Source organism: Aquarana catesbeiana, linkage group LG01 (genome assembly GCF_042186555.1).
Source record: "Aquarana catesbeiana isolate 2022-GZ linkage group LG01, ASM4218655v1, whole genome shotgun sequence".
Classification (NCBI taxonomy): domain Eukaryota; kingdom Metazoa; phylum Chordata; class Amphibia; order Anura; family Ranidae; genus Aquarana; species Aquarana catesbeiana.
The window spans coordinates 313,840,043-313,867,800 of record NC_133324.1 but is presented as its reverse complement, the minus strand read 5'-3'; the positions used below and the strand labels follow the sequence as shown (position 1 = coordinate 313,867,800).

The following is a 27,758-nucleotide window of genomic DNA, read 5'->3' as shown; positions in this document are numbered from 1 at the left end:
GCATCCTATGCATTAAGGTGAAAAAACACCTGGCAGTCACCAGCCCCCCCCCCATTTTACTTACCTGAGCTCCTTCAGCTCTTCGGCAGGGACGTCCTCTCTCCAAGGGGTCCCGGCTCTTGATTGGATAGATTGATAGCAGCACAGCCATTGGCTCCCGCTGCTGTCAATCAAATCCAATGATGCGGGGGGCAGGGTCGATTCCGGCACTCCGGAGTGCGCCCGCAAGGTAACTCCCTTGGAAGAGCGCTTCTCCTGGGGGGTTATCTGATGCAGGGAGGAGCCGCCGGGGGACCCCAGAAGAGGATGTTCGGGGCCACTCTGTGCAAAACAAGCTCCACAGTGGAGGGAAGTATGACATGTTTGTTATTTAAAAAAAAAAAAAAAGAAAACCTTTACAATCACTATATGATCAAAGATGCATCCCTCAGTGAAATTCTGAAAGTTCTGGGCTTCATGGTAGCCTCATACCAGGCCATACTCTTTGTGCAATGGCTGTTGAAACCTGGGTTTTAAGGGACAGGATTGTCTCTGACTCATCATTCCCACATTTCTCATAGCCAGAAAAGTCACCTCCAGAAAAAAACGCTATCATACCTGGAAATGCTTTGCCTGGTGTGAACACAGGCACTTCAATCCAGAATATTCTCTTTGCCTTACATTATGGCCTTGCTACAATTGGGGCTTGACAAAAATTTGACCTTAAGTACTTTTAAGGGACAGGTTTAGGTCTTCTCCATTTTGTTCCAAAAACCTCTTCATTTTTCTCTTGTAAAAACCTTTATTCAAGTTCTTCCAATTAGACCACACTTGTAGGTGGCTTTAGCTTCCTTAGGGCTTCCTTAGAGTTTTAGCTTGGTTCTCTAGACTCTGCAGAACCACCCTTTGAACCCAAAGGGTAGAGAACTCCCCCCTGAATGATCTTCCCTACAAGGTAGCCTTCTTGATATCATGTCAGTCAGACATGTTTCGTGTCTCTCCTTTATAAGGACAGTTAGTGTCTCTTTTTCACACGAACAAAGTATTCTTGCTCCCAAGAACCTCCTTTCTTTCTAAAGGTGGTGTCAGCCTCCCAATGAAAACAAAGTCCTTCCTTCTTTGTGGCCTGTTCCTCAGCACCCAAAGGAGATTGCTTTCTAATGTCTGGGTGTGGTCAGAGCCATCAGAGTGAACTGATAAGCTACAGTTTCTATGCAGAAGACAGACTTTGCTTTACTACCCTCAGGACCTTGCGAGGGCAATCCTGCTTGAAGATCCACCATTACTAGGTGGATAAGACAACCCATTTCAAGAGCTTACACTCTAGGATAAAGCATATAGGCATTTCCTGGACATTCTGACATCAAGGCTTTGTTGCCCAGCTTCTGCCACCTGGTCTACAGTTCATACCTTCTCCAAGTTCTGAAAAGTGGACTTTCAAACATCTGTGGATGCAAGTTCTTGCAGCAGCACTCTGATTTGGGTCTGTTGGCCATTGTTATTGTTGGGCCTGTTAGCATAGTTCTGTTTACCTTGTTGTTGCTCACCCTTCTTATTAATTGTTTAGGAACATCCCAGGGTCCATAAATACAGCATGTATCCTGTCCTGTACGATTAAGATGAAAGGAATTTTGAATTACCTGTAAATTACATATCTTGGAGTACAGTACAGGACACAGGCGACCCTCCCCTCTGTTCTGTGTTATTCTGCCTTTTGTGCTAAAAAACTGAGCTCTCGCAGAGTGGGTGGGTAATAGGGGTAAGCTTGTCCAGCAAATCTTTGCCAGGGTCTGATCACCCAAATTTACCAGCCATATAACGAGGGTCTGTGAATATCAATCCTGTGTCCTTTACTGTATTCCAAGTTCTGTTAGACAAGTATATAGCACATAAATCTATCATGCTTGCTCTATCAATCACTGCAGTGTATGGAGTATGATGAACATATCTGTTAGTAAAAGAGAGAATAGTGAATGAAAAGAATTTTACTACTTATCCAACTCCTCAGAGAAGTGGATTGGGAATCAGGACTTTTGCCAACAATATGAAGAGGGAGCAGACAAAATTCATCTAGTGAAAAATAGGTCCCTGTTGCTAAAGCTCAAAAAGGAGGTTTATGAAGTTATTCTAACATAATACAATAGAAGAACATAACATTGAATTTCAGAGTGTCCTATTATTGCAGGATAATGTGATATTTCCTTTTAAAGTATATCTCTAAGCAAAAGGTTTTTGATAAAGTGGAAGATGGGTTAGATTCTTTGTCAAGTTTTTGTTGGTGTCTTCACTATGGAAATTTGCCCGTTGTCACCAAGAAAGAAATTGAGGGGAATCCAAAATGTTAGAGTTGTCCTCAGAACAAGAGATAAATCTTCTAATTGGTAAACTTGTTCTAGGGACAGTTGTCTCAGAGGGGAATGTTCCTATTTTGGGAGATTTCTTCCAACTGGTGCTTCTGTGATGAAGGAAAAAGAAAAAATGAAAATGCAAACTGGGAGCCCTAATGGAATGAATTACATGAGGGTACCTCCATACATAATGGTGGGGTGTGTTGACAAGAAGCATACTTTCACAAAAAAAAAATATGTGCACACCCAGGGGTTATCTCCTCTTTCCAGTTTATTATAGAAAATATAAAACGGCAACACAATAATGACTCTCAGACAAATGTCTAACCTCCCCCACATGGTCTAACCACCCCCTTTATATATATATATATATATATATATATATATATATATATATATATAGCACCCCTCCCTCCTGCATATACAGGAACCCACTATGAAAAGACCAACCTCTATGCTTCATGGTACCACTATACCTCCCCTTCAGAGCTGGAACCAAAAAATTCTATAAACACCCCCCGAAAAAGATGGTACCCCTGATAAGCACCTAAATCCAATCTGCTCAGAGATGGTATAAAACCAGGTAGCTCCCAGAATAGAAGGCTCTGCACCTTAAAACTGCATTGGACAAATGCAGTAGCCTAAACTATGAAAGGAGATTCTGGGAGGCTGTCTGGCTGCTGGGTGACCACCTGTGTGGGACACCTTCTCATTGTATCATAGGGCCCAGTCCCAAATAGAGGGGTAACAAGAAGTCCCAGTGGCTCTATCAGGAAGACCGCAACAAGGGGTAACAAATTGAAGGCGGTTGTGGAATGATAAGAAAAGTTACATAGTTACATAGTTAGGTTGAAAAAAGACACAAGTCCATCCAGTTCAACCTTAAAAACAATAAATAAATAAAATAAAAAATATAGTACAATCCAATATACCCAATTGTATACCCTCAGTTGATCCAGAGGAAGGCAAAAAACCCCAGCAGAGCATGCTCCAATTTGCTACAGCAGGGGAAAAAATTCCTTCCTGATCTCCCAAGAGGCAATCAGATTTTCCCTGGATCAACTTTACCTATAAATGTTAGTACCCAGTTATATTATGTACATTTAGGAAAGTATCCAGGCCTTTCTTAAAGCAATCTACTGAGCTGGCCAGAACCACCTGTGTCGGGAGTCTATTCCACATTTTCACAGCTCTTACTGTGAAGAAACCTTTGCGTATTTGGAGATGAAATCTCTTTTCCTCTAGACGTAAAGCATGCCCCCGTGTCCTCTGGGTTGACCGTAAAGAGAATAACTCAACACCAAGATCACTATATGGACCCCTTATATATTTGAACATGTTGATCATATCCCCCCTTATTCTCCTCTTCTCAAGAGTGAATAAATTCAGTTCCTCTAATCTTTCTTCATAACTGAGCTCCTCCATGCCTCTTATCAGTTTGGTTGCCCTTCTCTGCACTTTCTCCAGTTCCCCGATATCCTTTTTGAGAACTGGTGCCCAAAACTGAACTGCATATTTCAGATGAGGTCTTACTAATGATTTGTAGAGGGGCAAAATTATATCTCTCCCTCTAGAGTCCATACCTCTCTTAATACAAGAAAGGCCTTTGCTCGCTTTGGAAACTGCAGCTTGGCATTGCATGCTATTATTGAGCTTATTATCTACCAAAACCCCCAGATCCTTCTCCACCACAGATTCCCCCAGTTGTACTCCCCCTAGCATGTATGATGCATGCATATTCTTAGCCCCAAAGTGCATAACTTTACATTTATCAACATTAAACCTCATCTGCCACATAGTCGCCCAATCAGACAGTGCATTGAGGTCGGCTTGTAAATTGGAGACATCCTGTAAGGACGTTATTCCACTGCATAGCTTGGTGTCATCTGCAAAGACAGAAATGTTACTTTTGATCCCTATATCATTTATAAAGATATTAAAAAGTAAGGGTCCCAGCACTGAACCTTGGGGTACACCACTGATAACCTTAGACCATTCAGAGTAAGAATCATTAACCACTACTCTCTGAATTCTGTCTTTTAGCCAGTTTTCTATCCATTTACAAACTGATATTTCCAAGCCTGTAGACTTTACCTTACACATGAACCGTGTGTGGGGAACTGTGTCGAACGCTTTTGCAAAATCCAAGTATACCACATCCACAGCCACCCCTCTGTCCAAGGTTTTACTTACCTCTTCATAAAAAGAAATCAGGTTTGTCTGACAACTTCTGTCTTTCATGAATCCATGCTGTCTGTTGCTTAAAATGTTTTTTTCCAGCAAGAACTCGTCTATGTGGTCTTTTATTAAACGCTCCAGTATTCTCCCGACTATAGAAGTTAAACTAACAGGTCTATAGTTACTTAGTAACAACTTTGATCCCTTTTTAAATATAGGCACCACGTTCACCCTGCGCCAATCCAGTGGCACTGTTCCCGTCATTAATGAGTCCCTAAAAATTAGATACAATGGCTTTGAAACTACAGAGCTCAATTCTTTTAGGATCCGTGGGTGGATGCCATCAGGTCCAGGTGCTTTATCCACCTTTATTCTGTCTAAATATTTCTCGACCATATCACTTTTGAGCCATTGTGGATCTTTCGGGGCTGTGTCACTACCACCCCTATTATGGACATGAGCTCCCCCATGCTCCTTTGTATACACAGAGCTGAAAAAAGTATTTAATAAATTTGCCTTCTCTTTGTCCCCAGTCACCCACTCTAGATTATTTTGTAAAGGGCCTACATGCTTAGACCTGGCCTTTTTACTATTGATATATTTGAAGATTTTTTTGGGGTTTGTCCTACTATCTTTTGCAATCTGTTGTTCGTTTTGAATTTTTGCATCCTTGATTTCCTTTTTACATGTTCTGTTAAATTCTTTGTAACATTTAAACAACACTAGTGTTCCTTCATTTTTATATTTTTTAAAAGCTCTTTTCTTCTTGTTTATAGCTTCTTTAACTTTGGCCGTGAGCCACATTGGTTTTGTTTTTAGCCTTTTAAACTTATTACCCATGGGAATATACTTTGCAGTGAGGTCCCAAACAGTCTTTTTGAAGAATTCCCATTTCTGTTCTGTGTTTATCAATACAAATATTCCCTCCCAGTCTAAATCCTGGAGAGCAGCCCTCATCCTTGTAAAATTTGCTCTCTTGAAGTTAAGTGTTTTTATCTTTCCCATATGTATTTCTTGTTTACAGCTAACATCAAATGAAATCATGTTATGATCACTGCTACCCAGGTGTTCCTTAATCTGGACATTAGTAATAAGCTCTGCATGGTTTGAGATTACCAGGTCCAACAGAGCTTCATTCCTAGTTGGGGCCTCAATAAACTGGACCATAAAATTGTCCTGTAATAGGTTTATAAATTTTTGCCCTTTAACTGTCCCAGTAGTGCCATTACTCCAGTCAATTTCTGGGTAGTTAAAAACCCCCATTATTATCACTGTCCCAGCCCTTGCTGCCCTTTCTATCTGTGCAAGGATCTGAGTCTCCACCTCCTCGTTAACATTGGGTGGTCTATAACAAACTCCAATGATTAACTTTGAACTACGCACATCTATATGCAGTTCCACCCATAATGCTTCAGACTCATCACACTCTCCTTCAACCAGGTCCTCTTTCACACTTGCTTTGAGATCACTTCTCACATAGAGACATACCCCGCCACCTTTCCTTTTTACCCTGTCTCTCCGAAAGAGTGCATAGCCAGGAATATTAATAGCCCAGTCATGTGAGGATTGAAGCCAAGTTTCAGCAATACTGATTACATCATAGCTCTCCTCATGCACCAGAGCTTCCAACTCACCTATTTTGCTTGGCAGACATCTGGCATTGGTGTACAAACACTTTAATGCATTATTACATTTTGCTCTGGTGTTTTTCATATCATTTTTAGTAGTACAAATGGCACTATAGTTTGCAATGGCTGTTTGCAACATGGGAAATTTCTTGTCACCTGCTATAACCCTCCCCCCCTCTATCCCCATTACACCCTCCATTAATGTCTGACCCCTAACTGACCTGTCTGCCCGATGTAAATCTAGTTCACCCTCCCCCCTCAATCCTAGTTTAAATACTCCTCCAGCCTTCCCCTAAACCTCTCCCCCAGCACAGCAGACCCCCTTCCATTCAAGTGCAAACCGTCTTTAGCATATAGGTTGCACCCCAATGAAAAGTCAGCCCAGTGCTCTAGAAACCCAAATCCCTCCTCCCTACACCAGGTCTTTAGCCATGCATTCAGCTCTCTAATCACCCCTGCCTTTCCTGTGTTGCGCATGGCACAGGTAATATTTCAGAGAATATCAACTTGGTGGTCCTTCCCTTCAACTTGCAGCCTAGTTTTTTAAATTGATTCTTAAGGAGCCTCCACCTTCCATGTATACTGTCATTGGTTCCAACGTGGACCAAGACAGCTGGGTCATGCCCAGCCCCTCCCAGTAATTTATCCACCCGGTCCACCACATGCCGAACCCTAGCACCAGGGAGACAGCAAACCATTCGGTTGAGGCGATCCTGTCGACAAATTATTCTATCAGTCCTTCTGATTATAGAATCCCCTATAACCATCAACTGTCTAGGCCTACCTGCATTCCCCTCACCACCTCTACTAGATGGGCTGCTCTCCCGGCTGTTTGGGGTAGCAGTGACATCTAGGGCCGCCACCTCTGTGTTTGCCACCTCCACATCTTCACCCAACTCAGTAAATTTGTTTTGATGCACAAATACAGGACTGGCCTTCCTTTTCTGCGAGCCCCTTCCACTCCCTCTAACTACATTAACCCATCTTCCTATCTGATAATCCTTACTTGCCCCTCCACCCTCCACATCAACCCTACTGACCACCTGCTCGGCGAGCAGAGGACCCCTTTCAAGGTTTTCCTTTCTGCCCAGTGTTGCAACTTGCTCCTCCAGATCTCTAATGCGAGCTTCCAGCAGGGCAACCTGCTCACATCTGTCACAGCCGTATCCATCCTGGAGCTGTTGCAACAATTTTGCATACATGTGGCACACTGTGCACTGAGCAAAACCTTCAACCCTGCTAGCACTCATTTCCCAGTTACAATACAGTTACTTAAAGGTAATTTAAGATGTTACTTACAGGTTAGAAGACTCCTGTTTTAACTTCTGTTTTCAACTCCTGGTTATTAACTCTCCACTTTAGTTCAAAAATTCCACTTGTGTTCACAAAATCCACATGCAAGCCACCAGTAGGGAGCAAGCTCCTAAGGGAGTTTTTAAAGATACTTTTATACACCTGGGAACAATTAACCACCCCCCTTAATTAGCTGGAAGAAAAAAAAAAAGTCTCTCATTGAGATGGAAATGCACTGCTGATCATACCGCTAAAGTCAAGGTTGAAACAGTAGGAGACTGTCCCCACATAACCAGTACAATCAATCAGTCAGTCATATGGGAGCGTAGGTCCTAGTATTGGATATGTCTGTACTCCGGGTACCCTGTGTAAACTGCCGATATGATTGATCATGTAATAAAAGGTGTACTCACTGTCCTGCTTCCTCAAATGACGACTTGTTATAGATGAGCGATCACAGTCCTCCGATGCTCCAAATCAACACAGCAGCTGGATGGGTGGAGTTAGGTCGGCTGCGTTGTGGGTCATGCAGGTAGTTCAGAACAGATGATACTCCTCAATGAATACCGCAAGCATGTCATTCCTATGTAGACTCTACAATGAGCTGTGAACTAGGTCTTTTGTGCACTGCACAACAGCTGAGGTACGTCCATTCACTCCAGCCAGGCTACGATTATATCGCCAGCCACAGGTCATCCAATGCCAGCAAGTCCCGTGCTGGTTACTTCCTTTTGTTCCTCTCAGGTGGTTGGGCATATGGTGCATCAGGGGGTGGGGAGGGGGGGTGGTTTCTGTTCCTGTGTCTACATATGTTTTGTTCCTCCCAAAACTTCGTCAGGTGCTTCTGTGAGACAGAAAGTAAAGCAGAATTTCCCTAGCAAAAAAAACCTGGTGGAGGTTTTAATCTTCCCACTCTGTTCAAAACTTAAAAATGTAAAAAAAACTATAGTTTACCTGTCAGCAGTATGATTCATTCATGTATTTAAAATGTCATATCTGCATGAGCTAATAAACACAAGATGAAAGTCCTCATGCACCTCCTTTAAGCTGAGGTATCTTTAACTCTTTAACCGCTTCAGCCCCGGAAGATTTTACCCCCTTCCTGACCAGAGCACTTTTTGCGATTCGGCACTGCGTCGCTTTAACTGACAATTGCGCGGCCATGCGACGTTACACCCAAACACAATTTTGAAAAAAAAGCAATATTTTTTACTTTTTGCTTTAATAAATATCCTCCAAAAGTATATAAAAAACCAAATTTTTTCCTCAGTTTAGGCCGATATGTATTCTTCTACATATTTTTGGTAAAAAAAAATCACAATAAGCGTATATTGATTGGTTTGCATAAAAGTTATAGTGTCTACAAAATAGGGGATAGTTTTATGGCATTTTTATTAGTAATGACGGCGATCTGCGATTTTTATCGTGACTGCGACATTATGGTGGACACATCAGACACTTTTGACACTATTTTGGGACCATTGTCATTTATACAGCGATCAGTGCTATAAAAATGCATTGATTACTGTGTAAATGACACTGGCAGAGAAGGGGTTAAACACTGGGGGGCGATCAAGGGGTTAAGTGTGTTCTAGGGAGTGATGCTAACTGTGGGGGGGGGGGCTACCACTGACATGACAGCGATCACTGCTCCCGATGACAGGGAGCAGTGGATCTCTGTCATGTCACTAGGCAGAATGGGGAAATGCCTTGTTTACATAGACATCTCCCCGTTCTGTGGCTCCGTGACACGATCGCCGGGACACCGGCGGACCTCAAGTCCACATGCACGGTCACACTGTACGTGGCGGGTGCCCCCATTAGCCCTGCCAATTGAAGGGGACGTACAGGTACGCCCATTTGCCCACTGCTGACATTGTGCTGACGTATATGGGTGTGCAGCGGTCGGCAGGTGGTTAAGGTTGCTATAGAGATTCTCTGGTGCTTGCCTCAATGCCTGGGTCAGAAACTATAGCTGGTGGGTGAAATTCAATTAGGGTAAGCAGACCTTACCAGTACTAGGTTGCCCCTAGGTCTTGATACACAATGCTATAAATTCTGGCCTATTTGCAAAAGGGACCGAGCATAGGCAGTATACAGCATTATCCAGACACAGTCCAAAGTAAAAGCAGGTACATGGTTATTCAGAAACAGTCTAAGGTCTGAAAGCTGACAGCAGAGAAGCATAACCCAGAAACAGTCTGTATTCCAGGCAGGAGGTTAATAACAGGAGAATCCATCGACAAGGAAAGCAGGAAGGAACAACAAGGCAAGTTGGGGAGCCAGGTTGCAAGACTCTACTAGTTGCTACTCCTTTAGGCATTACATTGAATCAATTCTCTACAGGATGGATAGTGTTATCTTAGCATGTATGTAATTACTCAGATAATAGGGGTCTATTTATACAAGGTTGTACAAAAATTCCATGTGCAAATGTCTCAATCATTCCACAGCTGTCACATATAATAAATGGAGTTTGTGTAATATGTTTACTTCATGCATCTAGAAGCCATAATGCAGCAATTTTCTGACTGGGTTTTTTTGGGAAAACACCACATTATGCCACTAGTTATTTGTGACAACTGTGCCAATGCTTAAAAGATTTGCACAGTGAATTATAAGCACACACCTTAGTTTTGAAAAAAAAAAAAATCTTATTCAAGCCAATTTATTGTCAGTAGCTTTTCTCCAGTGCTAAATAAAACTGTAGAGTGTTAAGCTGTAGGAGAGGAATTTAATTTTATAATCTTTTTCTATTCTTTCCTCTTTCACAGTGCCTCAGGATTTTATAGATCCTCAGGGGGTTGGGTTACCTTCTATGTGGCAGCCCAGTACACGCAAGTCCTCCTGCTCCTCATGTTCACAGAGTGGTTCTTCAGATGGGGGTCCAGCCAATGGCTGCAATCATGAAAGGTATATTATGCTGGTAACTAGCACTTTTACCTGTTAATCTGAATATGATCACAATATTAAAACACAAATAATATTTGATCAAATTCCACAATGACCTACAATATAATGTTGTTTATAAATATATATATATATATATATATATATATATATATATATAATGTATAGTGTCTGTGTCTGTGTTCCCAGGAACAGTCTAAGCAGGGTTGTGCTTTATTTTTATTCAGCAAGGCAGAAAACACAGTTTAAAAGAGGGCTTTGTACATTATGTTCATAGCATAAAACAAACAAAATCTCTGCTCGTCTAAACCACTAACTAGTTTTTATATAATCACACACATAGTTTGGACTTGATGAACTTGTGTCTTTTTTCAACCTCACTTACTATGTAACTAACGAAATCAGTCATGAAGTCATGAAATGCTTGTAGCTTCCGGTTTCTTAGGCCATAAAGATGATTGGAGCCATTCTGGTCTCTGGTCAGCTGGCGGAACCACTGGCTGCATTCTCGGGTTCCCTGTTGGGACAGGAGAGCCCGAGAAAACCATGGAAGACAGTGGGGGGGGGGGGGACGTTCCCTCCCACTGCTTGTAAAAGCAGCCTAGAGGCTAATTAGTGGTTAGGATTGCTTTTACATGAAAGCCGACCACTGGCTGAAAAGAATGATACCAAGATGATACTTAAACCTGCAGGCATCATTCTGGTATAACCATCCACCCACTTCTAATGATGGGCATACATGCACCATTTTTTCTTTAACTGTGGTGGTGAAATCAGCTCCTACAGCACTGGAGTCGCTGATTTACGTATCGTGGGAGCAAACACTGTTGCTGTCAAGATAAATAAATCAGTGCTGCAGCTGAATGGTGTACCTGCTAGGCAAATGATGGTTAACAATAAAACAAAGTAACATTACAGTATAACAGTAAGACATACCATAACTGCAAAGCAAATACCATAAAACATAGTAACAATAAAACATTATTTAACGCAATCTGTGCCTAAGAAATATATGCCGAAGCATGGGGGCAATCCGCCCCTAATGTTAGAAGCAAATCACTACTCCACCGCTTCGGCATATATGCTGTTTTTTTTAACTGTGGTGGTGAAATCACTTCCGACAACGCTGGAGTCACGGCTTTATGTATCGTGGGAGCAAACGCTGTTGCTGTCAGAATAATTAAACCCTGCAGCTGAATGCCGTACCTGCTAAGCAATGATGGTTAACAATAAAACATATAAAATAAAAAACAAGTAACATTACAGTATAACAGTAAGACATACCTTACCTGCAAAGCAAATACAATAAAACATAGTAAAAATGAAACATTACAGTTCTAAAATACAGTAACAACAGAGAACAATAGATCTAGAACAATAGTGAGCGAACAATAGAGCGGACAGTAGAGAGCGAACATAAGAAAGAGAACAATAGAGAGAGAGAAGAAGAATAAAACCACAACTATTTTTGGCTTTTTTATTTTATATTTTCCTTTGTGTGTTTGTGTTTTTTTTTTTTCACTTTTATAATAACTGTAAACTGTGAACGTTCCAGATTAGGGTCTCTCAAAATGTGATGGCCATCTCATCTTTCGAGACCCTGTGTTAGTATGCCCTAGGACTGTGTCGTGCTGTACCTTACGCTAATACTCCACTAGTGTGTGGTAGCGTTTGAAACAGTCACCGATGAAGAGACCAGGTTGGTCAGGACAGGAGGGACAATAAAAGCAGGTGTCACGCCTAAATCCGTGTTTTCTGCAAACACGGCATCTTCTTTGGGGTGTTCTTTCTTTGGGCAGGGGTACCGGGGAGGACATACCTAAAATGCCTCTCATGCAGTCGACTGACTGCATTTGCGTTGGGAAGGTGGGGCATAGCACCGTCTGGAAACAGAAGGGCTGTGACGATCTCTTCCTGGAATTTTAGGAAGGGTCCAGTTCGTCCTGAAGCTTTGTAAAACACAAAAGCGTTCAGCAGAGCCGATTGAAATAAGTATACAGACACTTTTTTGAAACCAGCGTCACCTTACGGCAATTGGGTACGGCACCAACAACTGGTCGTTGAGGTCCACCCCTCCCATGTTAAGGTTGTATTCATGGACACAGGGGGGTTTCTTCACAACACCAATCGCCGTAGGAATTTGGACTGTCGTATCTGCGTGAAGGGAGGACAGAACGAAAACATTCCGTGAATCCCTCCACTTCACTGATAACAATTTATTACACTTCAAGCAGGCTCTCTCCCCCTGTCTAAGTCAGGATTCTACAAGCCGTTGGGGGAAGCCCCGGCGATTAGATCGCACGGTACCACATGTGCCAATTCCACAATCAAAAAGTGACTAAAGTGGCACACTAGTGTAATAATTGTCCACGTACAAGTGGTATCCCTTTTCGAATAAGGGTGACACAAAGTCCCACACAATCTTACCAGCGCTCCCTATGTAGTCTGGGCAGTTCTCCAGCTCTACTTGACTATCTTTTCCCTCGTAGACCATAAAACTATATGTATAGGCTATTTCCCTGTCACAGAGCTTATACATCTTGACCCCATATCTGGCACGCTTGCTGGGAAGATACTGTTTGATAGACAAGCGACCAGAAAACTTAATCAGGGACTCATCAACACAAACAACTTAGTCGGCAGTAAACAAGGCTGCAAACTCCTGGTTGAAGTGGTTTACGAGGGTCCAAATTTTGTAGAGTTGATCAAATCCAGGGTCACCCCGAGGACGACAGAATTCATTATCATTGAAGTGCATGAACCGCAAGATCTGCTCGTATCGTGTCCTGGTCATGGAGGCAGAGAACACGGGCATATGGTGAATTGGGTCAGTGGACCAATATGACCGCAACTCACTCTTTTTAGTTATGCCCATGAGAAGGGATAGGCCCAGGAAGGTCTTAAATTCGGAAACCGTATTAGGTTTCCAATCTCTGGCAAGGGTCAGCTGGGGATTAGCGCTGATGAATTGACCAGCATATAAATTGCTTTGGTCCACATTAGATCTATAGAGATCTTCCGTGAAAAACAGTGAATAAAAATCAAGTGACATAAAATCAACTGTCTCCACCTGAATTCCGGGTTGGCCAGTGAATGGGGGAAGTACGGGTGCTGCAGAAGTGGTGGGCTCCCAATTCAGATTGGCAAATGCAGCAGGAAGGGCACTATGGGCTCGACGGGCCTGTGTTTGTCTTCTTCTTGGTGGCTGCGGGACACTACTCGTACTAGCCACCTCACCAGCTTGAACTGCACTTATGGGACTTGCCACGTCACCAAGTGTTACTGCAGTGCTGCAGGTACGACCAGGATGTACTAGGCCGCTGGTACTTGCCAGTTCACCAGAAGGATGAGCAGCACTAGTACTGGCTCTCTACTCCATATGAGAGTGCTGCGGTTCTTGCACCTCAACGACAGCAGAACGGGGTCGGGTACGCCTGGCCTTGGCAGGGACCACTACTCCGTCATCAGAGCTATCTGTCAGGGTGCCGCTGCTGTCTACTGGTTCGTATTCTGAGCCTGAATCTGACAGATGAGTGACTTCCTCTTCACTATCTGTCATGCTCAGAAATGTGTAGGCCTCTTCACTACTGTACCTTCGATTTGACATTTTGGTCTCTAAATTTACTGGTACAGTAGTGAAACTCAAAGGAAAAAAGGGCTCCTCACTGTCAGCGACTGCTTCAAATGCTACAAAAAAAAAAACGTTCCCAGGGATCTGCGAATTCTGCAGTTATGTGTTTAAGGTTTTTGACTGTGATCGATTGATACTGCATTTGGGTGGGCTGGGCTGGGTGGAGGGGCTAAATGCAGGTGCTAGCAGGTATCTGGGTTGATGCCGCTAACACTGCGTTTCTGGGAACCCTAAACTGCTGGGGACGCTAGTATAGATCTGATCAGATATCGATCCGTTCAGACACTATACTTCTAAGGGAAGTGTATGGTGTGTGCGTGGGTGTTAGCGCTACTGGCACTAATCTGACGCTGCCTGGGGCAACGCAGACCCTATCTTACACTAAAACCTAACTGATATCACCCGCCGGGTGATCAGGGGGTTAAACCTTTATTCAGGTGCCCTGACGCTATAAAAAAAATAACTAGCTAGCCAGCGTCACCCGTAACACTAATACAATGATCACTGGTGACGGGGTGATCAAAGGGGTTAAATCTTTATTAGGGGGTCCCTAGACCTATCTGGGCCTACCACTAAGTACCCTAACACTGATTTTTGTCACTAATGACACTAGTACAGTGATCAAAAAAAATATGAACACTGCACTGGGTTAACTGGGGGGGGGGGGGGGGGCGCGATCGGGGAGTGACAAGTGTACCTACATGTACTGGTGTCAGTGTAGTGTTGGTGCACTTACTCTGAGATGTCTTCTCCTCTCTCTGGAACGAAAAGACTTCCTCGAGGAGAGATGACATCACTTCCCCTGCTGTGTTTACCTTACACAGGCAGGGGAAGGATTTAATTTGCCAGGACTGATCACCAGGTCCAGGCCAGAAATCATTGGCCTGGGCCTGGAGACTGATCAGTTCTGAAGCGAATCCGATCATCATGGCCGCCTAGCGAGCGCACGCTCAATGTATAGCTACGACGCTTCGTCCAGCCGGGCCAACCTACCGCAATGTAACTGCGGCGGCTGGTCCGGAACTGGTTAAAGTTCATGTGCGTGTAAAGGCAGGTGTCATAATACTTTTGGTAATATAGTATATATTCAGTTTATAGTGTAAGCTTTTCAAACTGTGCTAAAGCTCAATCACTCATAGCTTGGATTCAATTCAAACCTATTCACAGTACCAAAACCCAACAGGAGATAACGTCCTATCCTGAACCTAAAATGCCTTAACGGATACATTCAGATTCCAAAAATTTTGCATGGAATCTGCAAGGTCAGTTATTGCCTTTTCTGAAACCTGAGGAATACTTGGCATCTGTAAATGTCCAAGATCTTATCTGCATTTTCCCATTTATTCACCTTATCAGCACTTTCTACACTCTACAGTAGCAGACAATTGCTTCCAGTTTGTTGCTTATTCATTTAGCCCACCCTCTGCCCTTGGAGTATTCACAGAGGTCCTTGTGCCCTTCTAAGAACTAGGGACATCCAGATCAATGTTTATCAAGAAAACCTCCTTATGGACTCCTCTCCCTTTCAGTTATCTCCAATTGTCTCCAGGACATTTCAAATGCTTTGAGCTTTTGGTTGGGTTATCAACTTCCAAAAATCAACTCTCCAATCTTCTCTTCGCTTGGAATACTTGAGTTTGATCCTTTTCATAACCTAATGCCCCGTACACACGATCGGAAAATTGGATGACAGATCGTCCGCTTTTTTTTTTTTTTTTGCATGCTAGTCGCATATCGAATATGAAGAGCTTTCTAAAGTTCCGAAAATTCTCATACGACGGAATAAAAAATCGGAAATGATGCCATGTGTTGTAGTGTATTTGTATTGTATTTTCTGATGACAATTGTACTTCTTAAATGAAAATCATACGATCTGGTATCGTACGAGAATAATTTTTGCTTGCCAGATCGGAAACTATCGGATGAACTCTGTCGCGATCAGTTCTCGAAAGCTCTGTACTAACGATCCGATTATCGTATGATCGCTTCAAAGCAGTATTTTTTGTATGATTTTTGGATCGTGTGTACAGGCCATAAGTCTTTCTTCCAGAGAAGAATTCTCTAAGAGCTCATGCTAGGGACTTGAGGTCAAAAAGATGCCTCTTTGACATTCTCCATGAGAGCTCTGGGTCTCATGTTAGCCTCCTTCAAGGTTGTTCTATTCTCTCAATTTCATTTGAGACCTGTCACGGAACGTCCCACACTCCGCTTGAGTGCTTCCGTCAGTATACCGCTTCCTAAGTTCTGGAACACGAGCCCAATGGATCTGGCTATAGGAACCCCCAAGAACTAGACAACACCAGTCTTGGAGTACATCAGAACTAACTCTTTATTTGAGATCTCACACACATTTATACACCAGGCTGACTCAAAGCTAACCTAATTAACATGAGCTAATTTACTAAAACATTTACCCAGACCAGATGACAGACTTGTGGGCACCGAGCTTCACACAGTAGTATAAACACAATAGCTGGAGCTAATTACAATTAACAATACAAACAAAACCTAATTAACCTAATTAACATGAGCTCCAATAGGAGTCGTCCCGTCTCCTACATTGTATAGAGGACAATGTGATCAGCTCATTCAATTAACATACATTACCATAAACATCAACACAGGGTTAATTAGAACAAACAACAATGAGTTGAATACCCTTAGAACCTAGACTAAACTTATTTACATTAAACACATTATAGATGACATTAGCATCTCCTCACAGGATGTGTCCCAACAGTATAATTCAGTCTTATCATTCTAATATGGCATATGACGGGTTCCAGAGTCTGTGTGTTTTGGGGGGACATGGAGCTGAATCCAAAGTAACACCAACCCCAGGGTCCCCAGGCATACAGCTCACAGAGAGCACCATTCCCCCAAATGCTAGGGCCCATAATCGGTGGGCAAGAGGCTTGCGTTCAGTCCCCTCCAATAGCCTCTGTCCCGGGTGAGTCTGTCACATTTCTCCCCTTTCAGCAGGAGACTAACACAGGAGGAGACCCCAGACGGGTTGACTCCGAAGTTAGTAAGTAGCTCCAGTCCTCTAATGCCTGTACCCACACAGTACCCCAAATAAATTGTTCCAAACAAAGCATTACTCACCCAGCCAACCTCTGCCTCTCTCAGAGAACATATCTGCCGCTGGGGAGAGGCCTGGACTGGCCCTTCTCCCTGGAGTCCTTTTTGCCGCTGGAGAGAAGACAGGGTGACTGGGCTCACTCTGTCATGCTGTTGGGGATCTGGGCCAACTGCCCAACATCCCTGGGGTATACAGGTGGAGACTGAAGTCCCATCCACCTTCACAGGAAATCCATCCTCTGTTAGTTGAGGGCAGAGTCCAGCAGTCCTCGGCCCTGTTGCCAGCCCTTCTGCTGGAAAGCCCACACCATCTGTTCCAGCTAACTGTTGGGGAGGGAGGCCGACTGCCCCGCCTCCCTGGAACTCTGTAGTTGTTGCTGGTGCTGGGCAGAGGTTGGTAACACTCTGCCCTGTTGCCAGCACTTCTGCTGGGGACTCCGCATCCTCCGCTCCAGCTAACCGTTGGGGCAGGAGGCTGGCTTCCTCCACTCCCAAACTGTGTAGCTGCCATTGGGGAGGTGAGCTGGCTGCTTCCTTTTCCATTCCCTCATCTGGTTGCTTGGACGACATGTCTATGGTACTGTCTCCGAGGTGCACTGATCTTTGCTGGGGAGGGAAGGCCGCTTCCTCCACCCTGGCCAACTGTTGGGGAGGGACAACACACACCTCCTCTCCCTTCTCCCCCTGTATCTGCTGCTGGAAAGTGATTGCCACCTTCTCACCCTGGGCCTCCGAAACTGCCACAGGTGTGGGGCAGAGGTCTTGGACCCTCTGTCCGGTTGCCAGCACTTCTGCTGGAGAAGTTTGTTGTAACTCCACAGATACTGCTGTTGGTGCTGGGCAGAGCACAGTGAAGTTTGGCCCTAATACCAGCTCTTCTGCTGGAGGCTCATCAGGTTGTTCTTCCTCAGCAGAAAAGTCTATTAAATCCCCTATCTCTATAACTGGTGTCTGGGGATAGAGGTTCACCATCTCCTGTTCATGGAACCCAGAAGATGTTATCAGTGTTGGACAGAGGTTAGCAGAACTCTGCCCTGTGGTCAGCACTTCAGGTTTGGGGACGGCAATCTTCAGATTTTCCACTGCCGATTCTCTGGCATGCTGCTGAACTTGTTCTAGCAGTTTCCTGTATGCCCTTTCCAGATGCTGTTCCTTCCTTAGCAAATGGTCCAGATCAGGTTTGAGCTCTGAGACCCCTGCAAGACCGAGCATAGCCTCTCTGTATTCTCTCAGGTCCTCAAGGTCAGGTTCCCCTTCATCGCCAAACATAAAATGATCTGTAAGGCTCTCCCACAGCAATCCAGGGCCGCCAAAGTCATATCCCTCCGGAGAGTATTCTGTTGTCTCCCCTAAATATCCCTCCTCTGCGTGCCATTGCAGAGCCCGATAACGATTGTCCAGCTCTATCTCCTGCTGGACCAGCCTGTCCAACTCAGTCACCCATTGCTCCTGGGGCCGCTCTCCCAGGAATGCCATCCGCAATGCCCGTTGGTCACTGGCCCGTTTCTCTTGGGTCGGAAAGCACTTGCCCTGTTTTATACCAGCGAGCTGAAGGACTCCAATCCAGAGCTTCACCCGAATCAGCTGCCTGAGCTCCAGGTATTCATCCTCAGACACAGTCCTGGTGTATGTTGAAAGGATGATCCGCAGCAGCCCCGGAAACTCTGATGCCAGGTCCATATCTCCGCTGGGGTGACTGAAGTCTGCTATGCTGATCTTGGATCCAGTTGAAGGTTTGGATGTCCCAGACTGCAGGAAGCTTTCCCGCTGCTTGCCACCAATGTCACGAAACGTCCCACACTCCGCTTGAGTGCTTCCGTCAGTATACCGCTTCCTAAGTTCTGGAACACGAGCCCAATGGATCTGGCTATAGGAACCCCCAAGAACTAGACAACACCAGTCTTGGAGTACATCAGAACTAACTCTTTATTTGAGATCTCACACACATTTATACACCAGGCTGACTCAAAGCTAACCTAATTAACACGAGCTAATTTACTAAAACATTTACCCAGACCAGATGACAGACTTGTGGGCACCGAGCTTCACACAGTAGTATAAACACAATAGCTGGAGCTAATTACATTGTATAGAGGACAATGTGATCAGCTCATTCAATTAACATTCATTACCATAAACATCAACACAGGGTTAATTAGAACAAACAACAATGAGTTGAATACCCTTAGAACCTAGACTAAACTTATTTACATTAAACACATTATAGCCGACATCAGACAGGTGAGTGGAGTTGATGACATTAGCATCTCCTCACAGGATGTGTCCCAACAGTATAATTCAGTCTTATCATTCTAATATGGCATATAACGGGTTCCAGAGTCTGTGTGTTTTGGGGGGACATGGAGCTGAATCCAAAGTAACACCAACCCCAGGGTCCCCAGGCATACAGCTCACAGAGAGCACCATTCCCCCAAATGCTAGGGCCCATAATCGGTGGGCAAGAGGCTTGCGTTCAGTCCCCTCCAATAGCCTCTGTCCCGGGTGAGTCTGTCACAAGACCTCTTCAACACAACATCCTGTTGGCATGGAAAACGAACTTTCCTTCTCTTGGCCTACCCATGATCCTATCCAGCCAAGCAAAGAATTCCCTAGCTTGGTGGATCTCAAGCCCCAACAATGATAAAGTCGTTCTTCCGTATCACTGGAAAGTGATAACCACAGATGCCAGGCTTTTGGGCTGGGGAGGAGTGTTCCAGGAAAGTGGTCATCGGTGGAAGCCAAGCTCCCAAACAACATCCTGGAGCTCAGAGCTATAAGAATGGCTCTGCAATGTTAACCCCCCTTATGCCAGGACACACAATCAGAGTGCAATCAGACAATGCTACAGCTATAGCCTACATCAACCACCAAGACACCAGGAGTCATGCAACCTTGAAAGAAGCAAGCCAGATAATTCTAAATGAAGAAACTCTTTCTAGCAATTTCTGCTGTACTCCTCACAGGAGTGGACAACTGGCAATTATCTCATCCTTTTAGTTGCCAATTTTCTCACTCACCTGTGGTCCTCTCCATGACAGACCATGAGGAAATTCTGTGTTCCGAATGCTCAGCAAAACCAATGTCTGTTTTATATAATCACTTATGTATGGTTAGTCTTATGGACTTGATCTCCCTTTGGTGTAAATGGTTGGCTGACATACCCGACCTTGATGAGGAGGATTGGTTGGATATTTGAGACTCTCCCTTTAAACAACTACTTTCTCTGGGACAGACTCATCCAATACAAGATAGTGCACAGATACTTTACCCTCTGCAGGGTTCATAAAATGGATCTGAACAACCCTCAAAGTTGTTGGAGATGCTCTCACCAGTCGAAAGAATACTTATGCACACTCAAGATTTCTGTTTCTTTGTCTAATTATTGCTTCTGTCACAATTAAAATATTTTGCACCTTCAAAGTCCTAGGGATGTTGTGTATATCACATGCTACAAAGCTAAAAAAAAGCAGTTTTAATTCCAGGCTGTAGTGTAACAAAACTGAAAAACACCATTTTGAAAGCACTCTAGAGGTCACACTTGGATTAGCAATAGTGTAAGCAGGGGCATATGGACAGAGGGTAGCTACTAATTTAGGATATGGTGATATTGGGTACAGTACAGCTGCCTGCAGCTTGCTATCACTCTTGTGCATGAGGGAATGGCTTGGCATTGTGTATGTATGTATGAGTGCAGCACATTAAACAGAACGTGATGTAGGAATGCTTATCTAACCTGCTATATCCAGGTTGTATATCCTGATATCCTGACACACATCCTGTATTTATTGGTCCTCCATCATCTTTTTTTATTACTGAAAGTAACTAACTTATTTAAATTTAAATCTCTTTCTAGGGCTCCTCTCAAAATGTTATGTGACAATATGAAGTATCAGATTGTCTCAAGAGCCTTCTATGGGTGTAAGTATGTGCCAGATAGTTTTCTTTAATACATGTTTCTTAATCGTACATCCCAGGACACAGAGGACTTAGAGATATGCATTACTACTTGGATTTTCCTACCACCTTCAGGTGAATGGACATTGGCCAAAAAAAGTCAAGAATCCCCTTCCAGCTCTACTTAACCTCTGTTTTTAGCTAGTGTCCTTGGGTGATGGATGTGCCTTCTCTCTGAAAATCTCTACCATGGACTTAATCTAGGAGAATGGGCTCTCAATGCAGAGGTGTTTGCAGAAGTTGTCAGCACTGGGGGGACTCCATATGTGGATTTCTTGGCGTCCAGATTCAACAACAAGCTAGTCGGGTTTTTGTCCTTAAAGGCTAAGTTAACCTTTTCAGTAGAGCTGCATGATTCTGGCTAAAATGAGAATCACAATTTTTTTGCTTAGAATAAAGATCACGATTCTCACAGCGTAACATCATCTTTCACATTGTACAACAAAATTGGGCTAACTTTACTGTTTAGGTTTTTTTTTTTTTAATTCATTAAAGTGTATTTTTTCCAAAAATAAATACGTTTCACCTGCCTATTTGAGTTTTAAAAAAAAGCTTTTTGCTTCCATTATTTCTTGTAGACATCTCCCAGAATGCATTGCTTTTGGCAGCGCCTGCACACACCTCCAAGATGAAGGAACAAAAAAAAAAATCAATCACTGGTTGTTTATTTAGTGAGAACAGATAATGATATATAGACTAATAATGATTGCGTGAGCACAGAGGTGGGTGGTAGCAATCTCCTGGTGGGGGAGGGCAGGTGTAGAGTGTGTGCTAATGAGGTCAGCTGGTAAACTCCTTCCTGTGTCTTAACGGTTTTCCCAATTTTGAGGCACAGGTAGCAGGAAGTAATGGAGGAGTTTTTTACACAACAAACTGGAAGCTGAAGTAATGCCTGGTCTTAGACCTATTGAAAGCTTTTTCTTTTCTGCGGTGGTACATTAATGGTATATTGATACATAGGAGAGCTGGAATTTAAAAAAAAAAAAAAACAAGGTGAACTTAGCGGTGACTCTTTGAGATCAGTTTCCCCTGTAGCTTTTTGGGCAAGATAAGGGTGGACAAAATTTCAGTGATTTTCATCACTCCTATTTGGCCAAGAATAATGTGGTATCCAGACATTGTAAATGTCTTGGCAGACAAGCTGGTTTACAGTCTATGGCTTTGAAGGCATGTCTTTTGAAGCCCTAGTCATCAGGGTTAAGGGATTATCTGACTCTATTATCCCTACTCTCCTCAAGGTTTGCAAAGTTGAACTTCAGGAATGCATGCTAGCCTACATAGAAGTTTTATTTCACCTGCTGTGAGGCTGGCAGGATTCATCCCCGGCTGTATGTCATGGGGAGCATTTTGCCATTTCTTCAGTCTGGTGTGGAGATGTCTCTGGCCTTAAACACTTAAAGACTAGCATCGTTTTGAGATTTTGGTGTTTACAAGTTTAAAACAGTTTTTTTTTTTTTTTTTGCAGAAAATTACTTAGAACCCCCAAACATTATATATTGTTTTTTTCTAACACCTTAGAGAATAAAATGGCGGTCATTGCAATACTTTTTTTCACACCGTATTTGCGCAGCAGTCTTATAAGCGCACTTTTTTTGGAAAATAATCACTTTTTTGGATAAAAAAATAAGACAACAGTAAAGTTAGCACATTTTTTTTTATATTGTGAAAGATAATGTTACGCCAAGTAAATTGTTACCCAACATGTCACACTTCAAAATTGCGCCTGCTGGTGGAATGGCGTCAAAATTTTACCCTTAAAAATCTCCATAGGTGACTTAAAAAATTCTACAGGTTGCATGTTTTGAGTTACAGAGGAGGTCTAGGGCTAGAATTATTGCTCTCGCTCTAACGACCCTTGTAATAGAAAAAAGAATGACAGGTCCTCTTAAATATGAGACCTGGGGTCAAAAAGTCCTCAGATCTCATATTTGGACTAAAAATGCCAAAAATTTTATAATTTGAAAAAATGTGCCTTAAAGACGTATGGGCGGTGACGTTATGATGTCGCTTCCGCCCTGCTATGGTATGGAGATGGGTGGGGGCCATCTTAGCCTCACTCGTCTCCATACCCAGCCACGACAAGGACCCGATCACCTCCGCCGCTGCCGACGGTTCCGGTAAGTGGCGGAGGGCCCGGGGGGCCCCTCTCCTGCCGCCGATAACGATGATCTTGCAGCGAATCCACTGCAGAGACCACCATTATCATAAACACGACCGCCTCCTAAAGAGATGGATACCTCGGTTGTGGCAGCAGCGGCTGCCGTTACCGAGATATCCATCTTCAAAGTGCTGATGTATATGTACAGGAGCCGGTCGGCAAGTGGTTAAGTACTATCAAGGGACAAAGCTCTGCCTTGGTCATACTTTTTCATCTGTTGCGTCTCATTCTATGGGTAAAGCCTTTGTGCAGGGTGTCAGATGGATTGTTTGGCCTGTGTAGTCCCCCTTGTCTCTGTAGGACCTTAACTTGGTTTAGTCTCTTTTGCAGACTTTTGAAACCCTTTAAAAGATTCCCCTTTTGCTCCTTAAATGTATAGTTGTCTTTGTTTTTGCCTTTTCCTTGGCTTATAGGGTCTCAGAGTTGGCTGCACTAGCCTCCATGGAACCTTTCTATATTGTTCACCAGGATAAGGTGGTGTTAAGGCCTCGGTCCTCTTTCCAACTTAAGGTGGTTTGTGTTACCATCTTATTGTACTAATCCTAAGGAAAGATTGCTTCACTGCTTGTGTGTTGTTTGTTCTTATTTGAAGTCTACAGCTTAATTTCAACAGTCTGGTTTCATTTGTTTCACCTGAGGATGCTTGTAAGGGTCAGGCTGCTTCTCAATCCACAATTTCTAGAAGTATTTATTAAATCCTTTCTCAGGCCTATGCTGCAAAGGGCAAAGCTCCTCCTTTCCAAGTCAAGGTCCATTCCACCAAGTATGTCAGTGTTTCCTGACCATTCAACATCAAACTTGTAAGGCTGTTACCTGGCCCTCTCTTCACGTTTGCTAAGTGTTACCAGGTAAATGTTCATGTCTCTGTGGATTCTAGTTTTGGGTTGAAGGTCTTGCATGTGGATTTGTACTGAGCCCCCCTCTAGTATATGTTGGCTGTGTTGCTCTGTTACCAACTTTGTGTTCAGTGTTTTGGATCATCCGATGTTGCCATGAATACCGCAGACCTCTCTGTGAAAAAAAATGAGGGATTTTGGCTTACCTGTAAAATAATTTTCTTGGAGTAGTACATCACAGGGCAATTCCACCCCTCTTGTCTGTGTTCTCACTGTTTGCTACAAAACTGAGGCTTATTTGATCTGGGAGGGGTTATGCCTGGGAGTGTCCATTCACCTAAAGGTGGTGGCATAACCCAAGTAGTCCTGTATATCTAAGCCCTTTGTGTCCTGTGATGTATGCCAAGAAATAGATTTTTCCAGGTAAACAAAAAATCCTAATATTTAGTAGTAAGACCACCCTGTTGCCTTATTTTTACAATAGTATAAAATAAATGTCTGTAAGCACATTTACATAGCTTTTCAGGAATGAATATGTCAGTAAAAATGTGATGACAGTTGGGTTTATACATTAAAGGTCAAGAAGAGCCTAAAGTGGAATTCCAGTCAAATTCAAACTAAGCTTAAACCTACTCCCACCCCTATTCCAAGCCCATTCTATCTACCCTGTGAAAGGAAATATCTGTATACTTACCTAATCTGAGGCCGCTCTCATCCAGTCACATGACAGTTTCCCAATGCCTGCTTCAGTGTAGAGGAGGGACAGCCGAAAACAGATTCCCCATAGTAAGCATACGTCATTGCCCAGGCACTGCAGCTGTTGGTGATTTCTCCGCTTCCCTCTGAAGCCAATCGCTAGAGAGATCATGTGACTGGACCGGCTCACCTATAGCATAGGTAAGTATAGACATTTTTCCTTTACAGCAGGTATCACTAAATTGCGAACCACGAACCACGAGTGACAGTCCTGTCTGGACTGCAGCGGCACCACTTGGCAACCTGAGTGGATTCCTGTCCTGCCGCCGCCACTTCTGCTGTTAAACTCACAGCACGGCAGAGGGCAGGAGGCACGTCAGGGAGGATTTCTCTTCTGTGTGTACTCGTCTGCTTGCCGCCTCCACTGCTGTTAAACTCACAGCAGGAAAGAGGCAGGGGATACAGTGGGTCTACAGGGGGAGCGGGGGGAGCTGCCCAACCTCTCAATAAGCTGGTGTTGGGTTGCTAGGACGCTAGGCGGTCCTAGCAACCAATCACTCGCTTGTTAACCAGAAGAGCTGGCCTGCTCTTTGTGAGTTCAACAGCAGCAGTGACGGCCGGCACGTGAGTACACACAGAAGAGGATTCCACCCTACCATGCCTCTGCTCTCTGCTGTGCAGTGTAAGGGTAGGACTATAAAGGGGGAAGAACTGTAACTGCATTTGGGACTTTGGTTTAAAGGAGGGCTGGGATTGTGTTTAGGGGGAGCTGTCATGTGAGGAGGAGGGCTGTGATTGCAAAGGGGGCTGTTATATGGGGGGGGGGCTGTGATGTTGGGGGTTGTGTTTTCAAGGGGAACTGTGATGTGGGGGGGGGGGTCTGTGATTGCAAGGGGGCTGTGCTGTCAGGATAGTGGGGGAAATATGATTGCAAGGGGACTGTAATGTGAGGGGGGATCTGTGATTGCAAGGGAGGCTGCCATGTGAGGAGGAGGGGGGGGGCTGTGATTGCAAGGGAGACTGTGATGTAAAAGGGGGGTGGCTCTGTGATGTGAAAAAGGGAACTGAGGACACTGATGAAAAGGGGGCTGTGATGTGGAGGACCCGAGTCATAGAACATAAATGAGATTCAAACCTCTGCATAAAGAAAATGTTATTGACTGGTCCTCTGTGAATTTTAATTCAGTACCCCTGCTTTACAGGATAGTTAGAATTGGCTTAGAATTGGGGTGGGTGTAGGTTTAGACTTAATTAGTATTATTGTTGAGTTTTCCATAAAATGGAATGTTGCTTTTTGCAACATCTCTAATTTTGTGCTCATTTACATTTCTCCGGTTTTAATGAATTATTATTTTTGAGTGCTATAGCAATTCCATTGCACTTGTAGGCCTAAACTTGTCTAATAGGGGGGCGTGGCCAAGATGGCGACCAGATAGGACGTGTGTGAAGGGAGCTCCGTCCTATGCCGGTATCTCATCCGTTCTTAGGGGACATATCCTCACCCTGACGCTGCCGGGAGGTGGAGGAAACGAGCGGGTATGAGTAGGGGAAGCTCCGGTTCCCAGAGGAAGAGGCAGCAGGCTCCTAGGACCCCGCTCACAACCAGCGGTGCGTGCGGGACAGCCTACATCAACATGGCGTCCCAGACGGAGCAGGCTGAGTCGCCCCAGCTGGGAGCCGATCAGTTCCAGGCGCTCATGCAAGCTATCACGGGCTGCCAAACAACATTGACCACCAAGATCGAGCAGATGCAGCTTGAAATGGGCCTTATTAGGCGGGACATGGACAAACATCGAGACCGATTGACTGAGGTGGAGCGGAGAGTGGGGGAGACAGAAGACACGCTCAGGGAACATTCCGCCTCCCTACGCACGCTACAGGTTAAAATGAAGGCGATCGAATCCCGAGCAGAAGTTTAGGAGAATAGGAACCGGCGGAACAACTTACGTATGGTTGGTCTCCCGGAGGGGGCTGAGGGGAGAGACCCCGAAACCTATGCAGAACAGCTGCTGCGTACGCTTCTCCCGCAGGCGCCATTCTCCCCCAATTTTGCAGTTGAGCGGGCTCATAGGATGCCATCCGCTCCAGGCCCCCCTGGCGCTCCGCCACGCACATTTATTTTTCGCCTTTTAAACTTTAGAGACCGGGATCTGGTTCTCAGAGAGGCTAGGAAGATTGGAGAACTACGATATGAGAATGTAAAGATCATGTTATTTCCGGATTTCTCCATCGAAACACAACGACAACGCAGATCGTTCGACCAGATCAAGGCCCAACTAAGGAGCAAAGGTCTCAAGTATAGCATGATGTTTCCAGCGCGCCTCAGAGTGATTGACGGCGAGACCACTAAGTTTTTCGTTTCTCCGGAGGAGGCTTCCAGATGGGTTGAATCCCTTCCTAAGCAGCATTAGGATGCCTACCGTTTTGTCCCCCTTTTTGTTTTATTTTCTTCTTTTGATCACTTTGGAAGTTTTTAGTGAAATGCGCAGTTGCCAGTGAAGTGCATGGTTCTCTACAGATTTATTTTGTTGGCTGCTTGTCACACAGGCTTTCCCTGAGGATTACCCTGACGGGCATTTTGTTTGCTGTGGGGGCGGGAGGGGAGGGGGGGTGCAAAACCCTAAGTCTGAAGATACCTGAGCTCATATTTATATGATACCCAGATGTTTTCCTTTCAAGATGGAAAAGCCGACCACCCCTAGATACTCACAGCATTTACTACTGCAGGAGTCTCCGCCTCTCCTCCTCACGGGTATGTACTCTTTCTCTGAAGTGTCTTTATAATTCCCTCTGGAGCCGACTTTTCAGGGTGAGGTATGGCTTTATTCTTGAAGGGGGGTGCACTTATGTGACCGGAATTTGACGGCTTAGGTCCCCTCCCCGAAGGCTATCGAGATTGAGCTGTCTGACTGACATATATTTTTCCTGGCAATCATAAAAGGGACTTAAAAGAGCCTTATTATCCTATCTTGGAGAACTCGAGTCTTGAACTGGCTTTGGAGAAGACAGGCCCCCCATCCTCAACTGGCATTTTACTACTGGCCCTCTCTCCCCTTACAGAGGAAC

General features: G+C 44.3%; 1 protein-coding gene across 2 annotated transcripts in view; it reads left to right on the top strand.

Annotated features, from left to right (window-relative positions):
• Positions 1 to 27,758, top strand: part of SGSM1 (small G protein signaling modulator 1) — a 351,523-nt gene that overhangs the window by 246,689 nt on the left and 77,076 nt on the right. For both annotated transcript variants that reach the window (XM_073629552.1, XM_073629541.1), the window contains 2 exons: positions 10,201 to 10,339; positions 20,902 to 20,966. In XM_073629552.1, the coding sequence (XP_073485653.1) occupies positions 10,201 to 10,339; positions 20,902 to 20,966 (204 nt within the window). The remainder of the gene's footprint in view (positions 1 to 10,200; positions 10,340 to 20,901; positions 20,967 to 27,758) is intronic.